The following is an 18,656-nucleotide window of genomic DNA, read 5'->3' on the forward strand; positions in this document are numbered from 1 at the left end:
ACTCTTATCCACTAATGAACAGAAAGCGTATTGCTGTCTCAACAGAAGGCCCCTTTTTCACTACTGGACGTCTTTCAAATAAGTTCATTCGACTCACTAAATCTGAAGGTATTAATTTTCCGTGGGTTGTTATTAGTTACTAAACTGCATTCAAATTATAGATTATACTTTCAGTTTTATTACTAATTTGTTAAAACAATTCTTCAGCTCTAAAACCGTTCCTTTATCTTTGAAGCAGTTTATATGTTATTGAACTGATAATAACAGCATTACTACTAAAGATAAATAATACCAGGTAACTATAATATATACTCTCTAGCTGTCAGTTATCCATGTTATAATATACACTCTCTATCTATCTGTCACTTATCCATATTATAATATACACTCTCTATCTATCTGTCACTTATCCATATTATAATATACACTCTCTAGCTGTCAGTTATCCATATTATAATATACACTCTCTAGCTGTCAGTTATCCATATTATAATATACACTCTCTAGCTGTCAGTTATCCATATTATAATATACACTCTCTAGCTGTCAGTTATCCGTATTATAATATACACACTCTCACTGTAATTTATCCGTGTTATAATATACACTCTCTAACTGTCATTTATCCGTATTATAATATACACTCTCTATCTATCTGTCACTTATCCGTATTATAATATACACTCTCTATCTATCTGTCACTTATCCGTATTATAATATACACTCTCTATCTATCTGTCACTTATCCATATTATAATATATAGTCTCTGGCTGTCAGTTTTCTATATTATAATATATATTCTCTCGCTGTCAGTTATCCATATTATAATATATAGTCTCTGGCTGTCAGTTACCTATATTATAATATATAGTCTATGGATGTCACTTATCCATATTATAATATATATTCTCTGGCTGTCAGTTATCCATATTATAATATACATTCTCTGGCTGTCAGTTATTCATGTTATAATATACACTCTCTAACTGTCACTTATCCATATTATAATATACACTCTCTATCTATCTGTCACTTATCCATATTATAATATACACTCTCTATCTATCTGTCACTTATCCATATTATAATATACACTCTCTATCTATCTGTCACTTATCCATATTATAACATGTAGTCTCGGGCTGACAGTTTTCTATATTATAATATATATTCTCTGGCTGTCAGTTATCCATATTATAATATACATTCTCTGGCTGTCAGTTATTCATATTATAATATACACTCTCTAGCTGTCAGTTATCCATATTATAATATACACACTTTAGTTGTCAGTTATCCATATTATAATATACACACTCTAGTTGTCAGTTATCCATGTTACAATAAACACTCTCTAACTGTCATTTATCCGTATTATAATATACACTCTCTATCTATCTGTCACTTATCCGTATTATAATATACACTCTCTATCTATCTGTCACTTATCCATATTATAATATATATTCTCTTGCTGTCAGTTATCCATATTATAATATATATTCTCTGGCTGTCAGTTATCCATATTATAATATATAGTCTATGGATGTCACTTATCCATATTATAATATATATTCTCTGGCTCTCAATTATCCATATCATAATATACATTCTCTGTCTGTCAGTTATCCATATTATAATATACATTATCTGGCTGTCAGTTATTCATGTTATAATATACACTCTTTAACTGTCACTTATCCTTGTTATAATATACACTCTCTATCTATCTGTCACTTATTCATATTATAACATGTAGTCTCGGGCTGACAGTTTTCTATATTATAATATATATTCTCTCGCTGTCAGTTATCCATATTATAATATACATTCTCTGGCTGTCAGTTATTCATGTTATAATATACACTCTCTGGCTATCAGTTATTCATATTATAATATACATTCTCTGGCTGTCAGTTATACATATTATAATAGACCTTCTCTGGCTGTCACTTATTCATGTTATAATATACACTCTCTAGGTGTCAGTTATCCATGTTATAATATACATTCTCTATCTATCTGTTACTTATCCATATTATATAGTCTCTGACTATCAGTAATCTATACTATAATACACACTCTCTAACTATCACTTATTCATATTATAATATACACTCTCTATCTATCTGTTACTTATCCATATTATAATATATATTCTCTGGCTGTTAGTTATCCATATTATAATATATATTCTCTGTCTGTCAGTTATCCATCTTATAATATACATTCTCTGGCTGTCAGTTATTCACGTTATAATATACACTCTCTGGCTGTCAGTTATTCATATTATAATATACATTCTCTGGCTCTCAGTTATACATATTATAATATACATTCTCTGGCTGTCAGTTATCCATATTATAATATACATTCTCTGGCTGTCAGTTGTCCATATTATAATATATATTCTCTGGCTGTCAGTTATCCATATTATAATATATATTCTCTGTCTGTCAGTTATCCATCTTATAATATACATTCTCTGGCTGTCAGTTATTCATGTTGTAATATACATTCTCTGGCTCTCAGTTATACATATTATAATATACATTCTCTGGCTGTCAGTTATCCATATTATAATATACATTCTCTGTCTGTCAGTTATGCATATTATAATATACATTCTCTGGCTGTCAGTTGTCCATATTATAATATACATTCTCTGGCTGTCAGGTATTCATGTTATAATATACACTCTCTGGCTATCAGTTATTCATATTATAATATACATTCTCTGGCTCTCAGTTATACATATTATAATATACATTCTCTGGCTGTCAGTTATCCATATTATAATATACATTCTCTGGCTGTCAGTTATCCATATTATAATATACATTCTATGTCTGTCAGTTATCCATATTATAATATATATTCTATGGCTGTCAGTTATTCATGTTATAATATACACTCTCTGGTTATCAGTTATTCATATTATAATATACATTCTCTGGCTGTCAGTTATACATATTATAATATACATTCTGTGGCTGTCAGTTATCCATATTATAATATACACTATCTAACTGTCACTTATTCATGTTATAATTTACCCTCTCTAAGTGTCAGTTATCCATTTTATAATATACACTCTATAACTGTCACTTATCCATTTTATAATATACACTCTATAACTGTCACTTATCAATGTTATAATATACATTCTCTATCTATGTGTTACTTATCCATATTATTTCGTCTGTGGCTATCAGTTATCTATATTATAATATACGCTCTCTAACTGTCACTTATCCATATTATAATATACACTCTCTATCTATCTGTCACTTATCCATATTATAATATACATTCTCTGGCTGTCAGTTGTCCATATTATAATATACATTCTCTATCTATCTGTCACTTATCCATATTATAATATATAGTCTCTGGCTGTCAAGTATCTATATTATAATATACAACAACGAGACAAACGAGAACTGAGACGTCATTCTTAGTAATGTCAGTAATCCTTGAGTTTGTGAAATAACTTAATATATTTTGAACTTCATGAATGATGTAATTAGTTTAAATTTTAAAAACAAATGAATATTTTTGCTTGTTATTAACAATCGTTTAGTATGGAAGGATGTAAGACAGGAAATCAGCGAACATCTGAAAGTTGGAAAACGTTTTAGGGTTGGTATGTAAAGAATAACAGAAACTCGTTAGAGTGTCATAAGAAACTATTTTTATGCACATAAAAGTAGTGATTATTACATTAGTTACTTAATAAACAATGCTTGCACTAAAGATCGTCAAAAACGTAAAAATATATTTGGGAAAAAATGTTCATGAATTAATATAATATTCGTAAGATATAGTTAACACAAAAATTTAACAAGGCTTAAAATCATATGAAATGCAAACCCAGTTCAAGTTAAAGGCATAGCTAATCTAAATTATCAATTGTTTCGTTACACATTTTAGTTATAAAATAAGTTTTAGTAAACGCTGTATTTAAAAGAACTAACTAAACAAAAAAACAAACAATAACAGAAGAAAAAAAAAGCAAACGAATATACTAAGTAAGGGTTAATAGTACGAGCACAGTGGAATTACAGTGTTTCACTTTCTGTAAGTAATATTACAGCAAAGGTAAACTACACGATTTATCCAGGGACTTTCAAAATTGCTGTAAGCTCTAATGGACATTCGTTTCTAAACAGTTTTCTTGTGAGAATGATGAGTTTGCGGTTACACTGCAACAAGAATTATATAGTACACAGCAGTCAACCCAATGTAAACACAAAAGATGTATCATGATACATCTCACACGTGTCCTTGTCATGTTATTGGTTGAGAAGCCTTCAACTGATCTATATGTAAAGGTCAGACTAAAAGAGCTTTCAAGTTTCTTGTTGTTTAGCTTAAATAATTATTTGATCCACTGATGTCGTAAGACTTTTTCTCAGGGTTCAGAAGCGAAAGATCACTTGTCCGTTAGCAGCACGAACAGTTTCAAGATGAATGTAATGGTTGGATCAGGTTAATGACCTTTTCTCTATTACTAAAATTTTACAAAACACCAACTTCCTGAAAAATTTATTATTATTTATAAATATGGCTTCTTTCATGTTTTCCTATTTTTCCATAAATATATAGGGCACATTTTTAACAATAGCTAGAGCACTAAACCCAAATACTCAATATAAAACAAGAATTTATACACTTGGTCTTTGTTTGATGTCAATGTTATTTTATTGGCTCAGAAAAATAATACCGAGGCAAATATGTCAGAAGTTTTGATCTCTTTACTTGTGCAAGATAGTATGTAATATAGTAAATAAATTTCTAATTACAGTTGAGCGTAAGTAATATTACTACCTGTAAACAACAAAAAAAGTTGCATAGGGAAATACAGAAACTGAGAGAGCAGGGCATTATTAATAATTACAAACTATTCTATTTAGTATTATTTTTAGCACATACCCCAACCTATGAAGTAGTACAGTTTAAATGGAGCATCTTGCTGGAAAACACAGATAGCCGTCCGGCTGTGAAGAAGTAGACCCTCGTTAAACATCCAGTTTATACACGCTAGAGCAGCATACATTTTCAGTGACAGAACAGAGCGGCACAGCCATGTCTGTATATAAGAAAGGATACATTTTTAATAACAAAAGGGAATGACACAGCCATGACTGTATATAAGGGAAAACAGATTTTCAATGATAGAACGAAGTGGCACAGCCATGTCTGTATATAAGGAGAACAGATTTTCAATGATAGAACGAAGTGGCACAGTTATGTTCGTGTATAAGAAAGTATAGATTTTCTCTAACAGAACGGAGCGTCACAGCCATAACCGTAGAAAAGAAAAATGTGTAAGGCTTCAGACATAGACAGTTGTAATACGATAAATTATTTACACAGTATTAATAGATTGTAAACAAATGTGTAAAAGTTTAGCGTCAGGAGAATGAACAATATACAGTTTTAAACTAATCATTTTTAAAAACAAAATACTTTATAATTATAGAATGTGAACACATAAGTTGTTGAATGGCTGAATCACACAAGTATGTAATACAGACAGATATGTAAGTAAACAATATGTGTAACATGTTTGTTATCAGAAGTACGTGATACAGTTACATAAACAGTAAAGCCATGCAACATGTTTAACGATATAAATGGTTGATACACTCAATCTATAAACAGATAAATTATGTAGCATGTATATTAAGAGAATTATTTAACACAGCAATCTCTAAAAATAAATAAGCTATGTAAAATATATAAGAACAATATTGTTTGACACAGTCATCTCTATAAACAGATAAGCTATGTAACATACAACTGTATTATAGATTTAGCGACAGGACTGCATGTTTGATATAACCAGATATGTATATAGGTAAAATGTATTGCAGGTTTAATGACAGAAATGGATAGTTGAAACATCTAAATCTTTACACAGATACAGTGTATAACAGGTGTAGTGATAGAAGAAAGGTCATGGTTGATACAGTCAAATCTGTACACACATAACGTGTGTTACAAGTTCAGCGACAGGAGCGTATGGTTCGTACAACCAGGTTTATATACCACTGAGGTGTGTAACTGGTTTAATGACAAAATATTTACTGACGGATAAGCTAATGAAAGATTTTTCACAAGTTGATTTTCTATTCTTGTTCGTATAAGGAAAACAACGACAATTTTAACTTACTACTTCTCGGTATGAGGGAACAATATCTCCACCGACAACTGGAAGCGAAATAACAACCAACATAACGGAATGAATAACCAATGCAACGACCAGATTTTGGTGGACTCGCAGACGGGAACACTGCAAACGTCTGTAATAAAAAAAATCAAATCCACTGGTAATACTGTTTGAGGGATATCAGAGCAATAAATCTATATAAAATTATAGCGGTAGTATTTCTCATTGTTGTTTGTTTTAAATACACAATAAAAATGATGTCGAATAGCACAAAATAATCTTCAGTTATACTCGTAGTAGTGTATGAATCATTTGCAGTTTCAAGAATCTACTATATCTTTTGTCTTAGTTATAATTAAGTCATATTCTTAACTAGACCAATATTGCTTTCAAAAATATGCGTAACAGAAGGAACATAAATTTTAGTGCAGAAGGGAACATTTAATTTAAATAAATAATCAAAATTTTAAAGTGACATCTAGCGATTTTGTCCTTACTAAAAGAAACGAATTTTCAGTAACGGGTAGGCTTATTTCCAAACGACTCCAGTGATTAAAAGCAACTTCATCTTCACAATAAAAAAAAGTTAATATAATTGTTATATTTGAAAATATCCGATATTTTTAATAACTTTACTATAAAACTACTAAGGTCTCACAAAAGTATTATACATTCACATTTTGTTTTGGTTTCGGTTTCTTCCATGTCTTACTTTATTTTTTGAATTTATAAAGATAGAATGTTCTTGAAAAGCAGGGAGAACTGATTAACATACGATCAGACAAACATATGTTGCCAGAAGTGACTAGATAGTGTTAGTTGTAACTGTGTGTAGATAGTGCTGTTTGTTATTAAGCACAAATCTACACAAAAGGCTATCTGTGTTCTGCCTACGACAGGTATCGGAACCTGGTTTCTAATGGTATGATCCACGGACTTACTGCTGCTTCACTATTCCGAATTGCAATTCAGCGGTTTAATTGTCTGCAAAGAAGACTTTTAGTGGTAAAAACATTCGTTTGAGAATAATATTTGATATAAGATTATCCCACTTCTGAGAAACGTGATAGAGAATTATGGATATTATCACTCGTTAAAACTTACTTTGTGCTAATGTAAAATCACACCAGTTGCATTAATCGAAAAACGTTAGTCCTATATATAAGACTCAAACTCTTTAAGGTTTAGATTAAATTAATGTGTAAAGACAATTTTCACGGGTGTTTTTTTTTTCGCTTTGTTTTGAGCTATTTCGATATCAAGCGTAAAACTTTTTCAGAAGAGTGAGTGTTTGATATTACAGTTGTTTTTTTTTACGAACTTCCAGTAATTACCAGTCTTATCGACCACTCTTATCTCTTCACAACTACTTTATACGATTATATTTAATGTCATGGAAAACATTTTATTTTAAATTTTGTAAACCACTGAACCGTCTGCAGTGACACTACTTTCTGATGATCAATAATTAAAAGTACAAGAGAGAATAAGACACGAAGTTGATTTGCTCTAAGAAAACGTATGGCCAATGTACACGTGGTCCTGTCTAAGAAATTAAAACACGAAGTCATATAGGAAGGGAGGAAGTTTCTAGCGGTTACTGCTTTAATACAACGTAATACAAACTACTGATCTGAATAAGTATGCTGTTCTACGAGATGTGCTTTGAAGCTAATATTAACAGGTACTTAGCGAGACATGTATCAGGTTTCACTGAGAATTTACTGCTCAGGAATCTTCAAGGATGCTTTATTTAGATTCAGGTCTGGACTCTCGGTAGGCCGTTTGAAGGCTTTAGTATTACTATTCTGATAGCACGCATTAGTCGCACGCGCTTTGTGGTATCATCCTGCTGGAAAAACGCATTAGTTTTATTACAAAAAAAAAATGTGATGGGTGTTTGTTAATTAATTTCGGAATTTTCGCGCAAGGTTACACAAAGGGCTCTATGCACATAACTGTCCTTAATTTTGAGTTGATAAACTGTGAGGAATATATATACACACAATAGTATCTACTTTCAACTTTAGAACTAGTCTTATATGATAGATGAGTGGCATCTAGCATTGACTAGTGATTGCTTAGCGGACCCACGTCCATAAAGTGAGGAATTCGAACCATGAATCCTCGGATCTACCGACCGCTAAGCACCAAGCCAGGTTCAGCCAACGAAATGACAAGTGGGAAGTATTTATTCAAGATATCTTAATATCCATGGGTATACGGATGACCCACATCGTAATACTTGTGGAACACCTCTATAGATTTTCCTAAGATAGTCACGTGAGATAAAACTTTTATTACCATTCTTTAAGTCAAAACAACACAATCGAAGGCTATAACATTGACGTCACAGCTTCTTACGTCCACAGCGTTTAGGGATATTGTTTAGTACCTAGATACTTCTAATTACCGAGTTCCTTGGCGGAAGCATGATGCCTGGACTCAAGTTGAAAATCTTCATTTAATTTCTTTAGTGCATACTAATGTATTGAATACATATTATTACTAGAAATAAAAGACCATATAACACCAAAATGTTTTTAGTTAACTAAATACTTTACGTTTCGCTTTATAGCTTCTCAGGAGCGTCCACTAAAAAAACAAACCGAAACTTGACAGTGTAAAACTACAAATGGTTTAAATAATAAATTACATTCGAATCAATGAAGTGCATTTGGAATCGCATGTTCAAAGTAAAAATCGAAAGAACCTGACGCACACAAGGATGGGGGGTACTAAACTGAACCAAGATGTAGAGGATGTGATATTGTTGATTGTGTTAAAAGGGAATACATATTTGGCCCATGAACAGGGAGTAGAAGCGAATTCTGTTGTTTGTGTATTTCTTGTTTATTAACGTTTGAAGTACCTCGTGGCTTGTTTAGTAAGACGCATTTTTAAGGGCGATATTTGTGGTAGTGGATAAATAAATTGGAGTTAAATAGTTCGGAAGTCTGTATGCTATTTTTATGGTTCTGTTCTACAGGTTCTGTAGAGGTGTGTATAGGTTATTGGTCATGTTGCATGTGGCAAGGTTACCATATTCTGAGAGGGATCTAATTACCATATTACCACATTCTAAGAGAGATCTGATGTAAGCTTTGTATATTGCGATTATTGATCTAACAGAGCAGCCTTTGTTGGTACCAGCAATTCGTTTCAGATAGTTGACTCGTGTGTTGGCGTATATAATGATGTTGAAATGCTTGTATCATGATAGATTGGATGTGACGGTTAAACTTAAAAACTCGACTGTGCTAGTGAACTTGATGGGTGTGTTGTGTAGAGTTATCTTGAGATTTCTGAATTTCTTCTTGGCTTTGTTTATGCTTTTGCGGAATGGTATGGCTTGAGTTTTGGACGGGTTGAAGGCAATCAGCCATTTGTTACACCACTTGGAGACTGTGTTAAGTGAGGTTTGGACACGGCCAGTTGCTGTATTTGTGTTGCTAGATGTGCTCTAAATTATGATGACATCTACATACTGAGACACAAAGGAGTAGGATAAGGGAGAGAAAGGTATGTCATTAATAAATATGTTGTATAGGGCTGGGCTGAGTACTGTGAGAACCTTACTGCTAGTGTTAAATCTGTGATATTTCGTTGTTTAACTTTAGCAGTACGAGTGGTGAGGATACTGGATATCCAAAGGACTAATGGTGTAGGTAGACTTGTGTTGTCTATTTTTACGTTTGAGTCCTTCATGCTAGATTGAATTAAAGGCCTTTTGTACATTTAAGAAAGTGGCTCTGGTGGTTTGTTTTTTATTAAAATCTCTATACACGAATTTGGTTAGTCTTACCAGGTGATTATTGGTTCGTCTGTTTATCCTGCCTGAAATTTGGTTGTTATTGAGTATTTTGTTTGATTCGAAAACGCAATTGAGCCTTTGTTTCATAATTTTTCCATTAATTTCCATAGAGTGTTTGCTGATCAGCCTGATGGGTCTCTGATTGGCAGGGTTGGTTGGGTCGTTGCTTACCTTTGGGATTACCTTAATGATTGCGATTTTCCAGATGCCAGGATAGTAACCAAAGAGTACTGAAAGCTTGTATATGGTAGCTAGGTTTTTTAGTCTGAGATGTTCTTGAGGATGGTGCTCTTTATACCATCTTCACCTGGTGCTTTGTGCTTGATTTTCTTGAGATTTACTTTTATTTCCGTGAGAGAGATGGTCCTGGTGTATATGGCGTCGACTTGGGAAAGACAGAACATATTGATTCTTTTCATTAAGAACCACATAAAAATAAAGCACTGTTGGAATCCATTTTTAACCAGTCATGGGTGAGAAACATCTGACTTCAAACCACAATTCTCTGTAGATGTCCTCGCCAAAACCATTAAGAACAGTGACAAACAAATCACAGAAGTTCTTGTTACCAAATAACTACGACGACAGACGAATAGGGGCAGAAGATGACGCTTATAATTTTATTTATTTTACATTATTTTCGCCATTTCACTCTATAACTTTGAATTTGAATTTTGTTTACTGCAGATGACAGTTTATTATTTCAATAGTACTTTGATATTTAGCATGTCAAATTCACGCTGTATAAAAGCTCGTTATAGATTCGAATAGAAGTTATTATTTATACCTTGAAGCTTTGTACTGTCAGTTTCGGGTTGTGTTTTTTGTGAACGCTCCTGAGAAAGATGTAGAGCAAAACGTTGAGTGTATTAAATAAAAACAATGTTTCTGTGTTATAAGGTCTCTTATTTCTAATAATAAGTTCAAATATTCGAGGAACGAACACTTAAAGTATTAACAGGCACACGATAATTGAGAGTTCACTTAATTCTCCAGTCATTTCCCACAAGGTACATAAAGACAGTTTCGAAATCAAACAATTGAGAACAGAAGCTTTAACACACTTCAATCGCCTAAATTGCGAGTAACCAATAAATATCGCTAGGCTGATTGTTTAATTTCGGTTTCTTTTGAATACTTAAAACAGTATCCTTCATTTATAACATTGTCTCGCCTTTTGACTTTATCGAATCACTTTGGCCACATGGAATGAGGGACCATATGACCATCAGCCGAACAATATTTGAGATGTCCCTGAAAACAATTTTCCTGTCTTCTGACAGAAAGGGGGGGCGACATGGCCAAGTGGAAAAGGTGTCCGACTTGTAATCCGAGGGACGTGGGTTCAAATCCCCGTCACACCAAACATGCTCGCCCTTCAAGGCGTGGGGGCGTTATAAAATGACGGTCAATGCCACTATTCGTTGGTAAAAGAGTATTCCAACAGTTTGCGGTGGGTGCTGATGACTAACTGCTTACCCTCTATTCTTACACTGCTAAATTAAGGACGGCTATCGCAAATAGTCCTGGTGCAGTTTTGCGCAAAATTCAAACCAAACCAAGCCAAACTGACAGAAAAGGAGACGGGCAACATAATGCACAAACGACACGTGACAGTTAAGAAAACTGCATTCTATCTTTAAACTGGGAAAAATCTGAATTGTAAGTAGAGGTCTAAACAGACCTCGAAGGTGTACTGAACCTGTAGACAGACCTTGTTGATTATGGCATTCAATTTCTTTTTGTAGAGTCTTGAGTGTGAGTCGGTATACAACAGAGAAATCAATTATAATAGCTTTGGAACGTCATAATTCGGTAACTTGGATAGATGTAGTTTTTGAACGGTTTTATTGATGATAGAATCTACAAAGTGCTTGGGGAAGGAGTTAAATGTTAAAACGTATTTTAGACAATTCTCGTATCCTGATGGATTACTTTTAATCGCCATGTGAGCCACTAGACGTGCAGTGTTTTACAAGTACTTTGTTCTCACCAACGTCTCACAAGAGATTTAATGTCTTGCATGATAAAAAGCTTGCACGACTGGTCACGTGTTTGCGCATTACATATTAGCTCGCAGTAACTGTGAGAAGAATATAGAATTGGTGGATATTGTACACGTTTAAATGTGTGTATATCACAACATGGAACAAATAGTACAAACTAGATGTTAACTATATTTTGGTAACTTGCAAAACTAACTTGAAAATAAACTTCTTTGTTTAAAAATATCACACCTTCCTTGATACTCATAATTTGGAGATTGTTTTGTTCTGTCATTATTCACTTTGCTACTGGTATCTGTTTTAGTTAATTTTGAGATAGGACTGTTATGTTTAAAAATATCACTGAATACTGTTTTATTTAACAGACAGGACAATTCCTTTAATGAATATATCTGAATACTGTTTTATTTAATAGAAGGACCGTTCCTTTAATAAATATCTTTTTACACTGTTTTATTTAATAGAAAGGGCCGTTTTTTTCATATCTCTGAATACTGTTTTATTTAATCGACAGGAGTGTTACTTTAAGGAATATCTCTGAACTCTGAACACAGTTTCATTTAATTGACAACACTGTTCTCTTCCAAAATATCACTTAGAACTTCTACCAGTAAAGTTGACCCATAATTTTAATTAATATGAAACTATTGCTATTGTTTTTAAATTTCTGTTATGATTTGACTTTACTTTTAAAAATCAGTTTTGAAACGTTCGCCTCTTTATTTTCTTATTCTCTCATTGTTTTCCTGATTAAATATTGTTAACAAACTTGATAGATTGAATAACTGTTTGGAATTAAGCACAAAACTACACAACGTGCTATCTGTGCTTTGCCGATTACAGGTATTAAAACCCGGTTTCTACTGGTGTACGTCTGCAGACATACTACTGTGCTACTGGTGGGTGAGCCCGGCATGGCCAAGCGTGTTAAGGCGTCAGATTGGTAATTTGAGGGTCGCGGGCTCGCATCCCAGTTGCGCCAAACATGCCCGCCCCTTTCAGCCGTGGGGGCGTTATAATGTTACGGTCAATCCCACTATTCGTTGGTAAAAGAGTAGCCCAAGAGTTTGCGGTGGGTGGTGATGACTAACTGCCTTCCCTCTAGTCTTACACTGCTAAATTAGGGACGGCTAGCACAGATAGCACTCGTGTAGCTTTGTGCGAAGTACAAAACAAACAAACACTTCGTATTAATTTGTGTCGATTTAAATAAATGAGAACCATACTTTTAAGTCTAAATGAGAAGTGTTATTATTCAATATTAAGAGAATACTATGTTTAGATTATTAATAAAACACAATTTAAACAGGAAAAATACGGGTTAGCATCTGGTTTGTCTGAATTTTTAAATTCTATTTGCCTGAATGACTCGTAGTCTAGCATCTACGATACAGTTAGGACTAAGAAATTTAGAAATATCGATTTCGATTTTAAGAATATATATGGTGTAACCTACTATCTCTAAATTAAAAGTTTACAAATTATAGTACTTGTAAAGTCAAGGTAAGTTGTATCGTTCATAAGTTAAAAATTTCCTTTTGTTTCTGGAATAATGTTACGTACCACCTTTTTTTTTTCCCTAAAAATACTAAATTTTCCTTCACGTGTAAACCTCATTGAATTATCATCCTCATCAGACAAGATGTGGCCTAAAAGTAGTTCTTTCTTTTTTCGAATGGGCTTCAGACCGAAAAGTCTAAAGTTTGTTCCCCAATATTGCTAAACATTTTTAACAATTTCACTTGTGGTGCGCTATGTGTATATATATATATCCGAGAGCCAGTCACGTTATTGGTTAAAAAAATAAACACATAACGTAAACCTTTATGGTAGGGGGTGCTGCATGCCGGTTGCCTTCAATTTGATTGACATTTCATGATTAGGGACCGCACATAAAGTGCTCTTCAGTTTGAAAATGCCAAATATTTCCCTTAAAAAAAAAAAAAGCCTTCATGGAATTTCAACAAAAGTTGCGATTGCTAAGTAAAACGTTATTCCAATAACAGACTTCTTAAGAATATTATTAAATGTTTTCAAAGAATCTATTTTTTTTCCGAAACTGGTGAAACGAAAAAATGCAACTATAAACTTTGTTTTTTAATATAAGGTCAGACAAAACGAATTGAGATTAATTGGTGTCTGTGTCATTTTAGTTTTGTTTGGCAACAGTACTTGCAAAATAATAATAGTAATGGTCGTTACACAAAGTCGAACATTAAGTTAAATCCATCTAACAGAGTAATTTTTCTGAAAATAACTTAACTTATATTTCAGACAGCATAACAAATCCTGAAGTGAAACTATTAATGGTTTATATTACAGCTAAGCAAGTCATAAGAAAGGTGGTATATAAGAAAATTCGCGTGAAGGAAGGAGATCTTAAAACATTAATAATCGCACCCGCTGTCAGATCATCTTCCACAATTCGAAACGCTGGATACGTAAACGACGAGATTGGAGAAAATGATTCATAATAAAAAAAAATTGAACGCAAATTTCTGAGTAAAATTTTAACATCCAGTGATTTTACGTAGTCACTCGTTATTGACGTACGTAAAATACACTGGATAAGAAGGTATTGAATTCTAAGTGTGGTTATCCAAAACAGTGTAAATTCCTTTAAATAAGGTGATTTAGTATGTTAGGATTATTGTTTTATAACCTCCTTTGGATTGAATTTCGCGCAAAGCTATACGAGAACTATCTGCGCTAGCCGTCCCTAATTTAGCAAGGTAAAACTAGAGGGAAGGAGCTAGTCATCACCCTCACCGCCAACTCTTGGGCTACTCTTTTACCAACTAATAGTGAGATCGATCGTCATATTATAACGCCCCCACGGCTAAAAGGGCGAGCATGTTTGGTGTGAAGGGGATTTGAACCCGCGACTCTCGGATTACGAGCCGAGTGCCTTAACGACCTGGCCATGACGGGCCGGTTTTAAAACTTATAACATAATTTGTTTTTTACTGCGACGATTTCTTCAGACGACCTCAGATGATTCAGGAAGCAAATAATGTTAACATTCTGGGATTCATACCCACGGGGTGAGCTCAGCGGAGATAGTTCATTCTGTAACCTTATACTTAAAAAATGCAACAAATGAAATATTCAGATGATGTGCAAATTATTTGTTTAATTAACACTTTCTTTTCCAGTATCTCATTTGAAATTATCACTTCATTCACGGAACGCACAGTTATATATAAAGAAACAAGTAAGAAGACAGAAACGTACGTTGCGTTAATAACCACATAAACACTCATATTTCTATCACATTAAAGAAACTGCAAGTTTAGGCCTAATCGAGTTGCACTTTCCCTTTAAAACCCAAAATCTTGTAATTAAAAATAAATCCTATAAATATCACATTTTTTTAGAATATTACTCAAGAAAGAGCAAATTATTAATTGTAAGCCTCCAAAATAATATAAGTGTAAAATGATCCTCTTATTTAATGACGAAAAAGATGAATTAAAATGAGATCAGTTTGATTTATAAAACTAAAATGACTGATCTTTAGTGGTGGCTTATCCAAAACGTAAATATATGTCTTCTTATCTATTGTTACATTACATTGACAAACTCAGTGTCACAATCAACAGTATTTTTGGTGTAACATTTTATGGCAGTTGGTGTAGTGTAATCAAAAACAGTATTCTTGATGTAATAATTTATGGCAGTTCGTACAGTTTGGTCAAAAACAGTATTCTTGATGTAATAATTCATGGCAGTTCGTATAGTTTAATCAAAAACACAATTCTTTTCGTAAGATTTAATGTCAGTTGTTATAGTTTGATCAACAATGATATTCTTGATGTAACATTTTATGTCAGCTGTTACAGATTAATCAACAATGATATTCTCAATGTAACATTTTATGTCAGCTGTTACAGTTTGATCAACAATAGTATTTTCAGTGTAATATTTTATGCCAGTTGGTACAGTTTGATCAACAACAATATTCTTAGTCTAACATTTTATGCCAGTTGCTTTATGAAGAGACAGTTAAAAATAACAAAGACATAGAATATAAACGAGGTATTTTTCTGGTGGGAAACGATAATATTTCTAATGTTGTCAACTAGATATGACTCTTTATAAAATGAAATAGGAAACGAGATTTGCAAAATGAGCTCTTGGTGAAAATGGCAGACGAATTTCGATCCTATGTGTGAAATAATGATGACGCATGTCTGTTGAACTTCCACTTCTTGACATTATATTTAAATTGTCTTGTTTAGAAACGATGTAGCACACGCTCGTTCAGATTCAAAGGCACATGTTAATGTTATATGCTGTGGTTTCAGGTAACTGCATACCAGAACGTGAAACTGTTCGAATTATTACTGATTTTAAAGTTGTTTATTTTTTACCGTTTACTTATTTAGAATATTCTATCTTCTGCTATCTTTATTTTACGAATGTATGAGTTCAGATTTCTTACTCTTATATTCTTAATAGTTTACATTGTTTCATTTCAACTCCTTCCAGTACATTTTAATAACGATCTTCCTGAATAATGTAAGGAGAACTTAGAAAATGGCAGAAATGCTTTTTTCACTTTTCGATGATTTCTTAAACGTAATAACAAAAAATGGAAACCTCTAAATATTTTGTTAAAGATTAGTGTTAATCACATGATACTACAGCTCTGGAATTATTTATAATATAAATAAAGTAATAAAAGAAGTTGTTTTAGTAAAGAAAATTCAGAAGAAGAGATAATGTAATCCAGTAGGGGCGATTTAGTAATTAATAAAGTTTTGCTAAAGTTTAAAGATGTTAATATCTTAATACATTAAGGATAAAACACGCAAGTTATTTTATAATGTTTGTTTAGCCCTAATGAGCTCTAGCTGATCTCGGAACCTTTAAGCTTTTAACCTTTTTTATTTCTTAGAAATAAGTTTGGTATTGGTTTATTTAAGCATAAAATACAGATTTGAGATACCAACGAAAAAAGTAATTGACGAAAGGTAATTAGTTTATTCATTCTTAGGACGAAGAAAAACTCCAAAATAATTCATGGTTGCTTGGAATATAAAAGAAAGAGCCAAACTTACTTGAAATGACAAAAGATGAAAAACGTTATGCACAGGAAAAAAAGAGAGAAGAGGGATCCAATGAGTAAAATGTAACTCACCACCAGGGGGATTGAAGGCGATTTATTCTGTGTAAAAAAGGAAAATACATCCATTATGTTTTTTTTTATCTATATAATATTAAGAAGCAAAGAATTTGAAAGTTAAACACCAGTCTTTTTCTTACCTCTGGTATCTTTGGATATAAGTTCTCTAAAAAAACTAAAACCTCGTAGTCGACTAGTCTGTGGAGGTCTCATGAGATGTGTATATTCCACTGTGTTTATAAAGCCATAAAATCGTAGAAAAAAGAAAAATTCATATCTTGACCAAACAGTATCATGACAAATACAACTTATACAGCAGACAAAGAAAGGTTAATAAAAGTGTGTACCTTTCACATTCTTTCTTCTTAGATGTTTTATTGCCAATTTTTAATGTGTACATCTTAATTAATATCATGTTTAAAAAAGTAGTGGTAGCGACTGTCTATGTGAATTGAGAGAGACAACAAAGCTCGAAACTCTTTGATCTGTAAATGTGAAGACTGGTGTACACAAAACACTAGTGTAGGTTTGAGAGCTCCAATGGACCTAAAGTTTCTGTTGAAAAAAAAGAGGTAATGACGTGTTGACTTTTATATTGAGGCCTTATTATAGTGTAGAAACCGAAAATGTCTCTTATTATTTTTCAACAGATAACTGCGGGTTCACTAAAGCTGTCAGTCCTACTGTGTCTGTTGTTCTTAACCTTCCAATGAAAAAACAAAAATAGTAAATCTGAACTTTAATGGCGTTCTCCGGAGCCACGACCTTTTGAGGCCATTTACTGACAACTTAATGGTTTCTTCCGGCATCATAACCGGTAAGCATGACCAGAATATTGGTATATCTAGATGGGTGATCTTTGACAAAATAAGAACTCCAGTGTCTTTGTCAGAATTTTCAGTAAATGATACTATATATTATTCGATAGATTGTTTTGGCAAAGTATTCATGATGAAACTATGTAAAATGGACGGCAACTGCCTGTTGTGGAGACACAAGTGTAGAGGACGACGTTTCGAAAGGCGACATACCTTCGTCTTCTACACTTGTGTCTGCACAACAGGCAGTTGCCGTCCATTTTACATAGTTTCATCATGATACTATATATGTTTGAGGCTCTCTTAACAAGTTACTCGAAGAAGCGCTCTCTATTAAAACATCATCATATATAATGGCTCGTTTGGAATACGATGAAAAGTGTGTTATGTACACTTTCAACATGTTTATAATTATCACTCTACCCTAGTCATGTTTTTTTAAGTGGACATTTGATTGAATTTGCAAGTTGTGATCAACTCTATGATTAAATTGACTAATCATGTACCAAACAAAAACATATACACATAATAAACATTGTTACACTATCTTCGTTCAGTTGTTGTCAAGGGACAATTCGCCATTAAGTACTTATGGTGTCGTTATAATTCTTTTTAAATATTCTGTAGGTATGTGTGTGTGTTTTTATAGCCACATGAGGCTATCAGCCGAGTCCATTGAAGGGAATCGAATCCCTGATTTTAGCATTCTAAATC

General features: G+C 32.9%; 1 protein-coding gene across 1 annotated transcript in view; it reads right to left on the reverse strand.

Annotated features, from left to right (window-relative positions):
• Positions 1-18,656, reverse strand: part of LOC143252561 (corticotropin-releasing factor receptor 2-like) — a 95,348-nt gene that overhangs the window by 16,724 nt on the left and 59,968 nt on the right. The window contains exons 4-6 of the mRNA XM_076504896.1: positions 17,060-17,166; positions 6,180-6,309; positions 4,937-5,093 (exon numbers count right to left, since the gene is read on the reverse strand). Coding sequence (XP_076361011.1) covers positions 4,937-5,093; positions 6,180-6,309; positions 17,060-17,166 — 394 coding nt within the window. The remainder of the gene's footprint in view (positions 1-4,936; positions 5,094-6,179; positions 6,310-17,059; positions 17,167-18,656) is intronic.

The sequence above is a fragment of the Tachypleus tridentatus genome, chromosome 6, assembly GCF_004210375.1.
Source record: "Tachypleus tridentatus isolate NWPU-2018 chromosome 6, ASM421037v1, whole genome shotgun sequence".
Taxonomy (NCBI): Eukaryota; Metazoa; Arthropoda; class Merostomata; order Xiphosura; family Limulidae; genus Tachypleus; species Tachypleus tridentatus.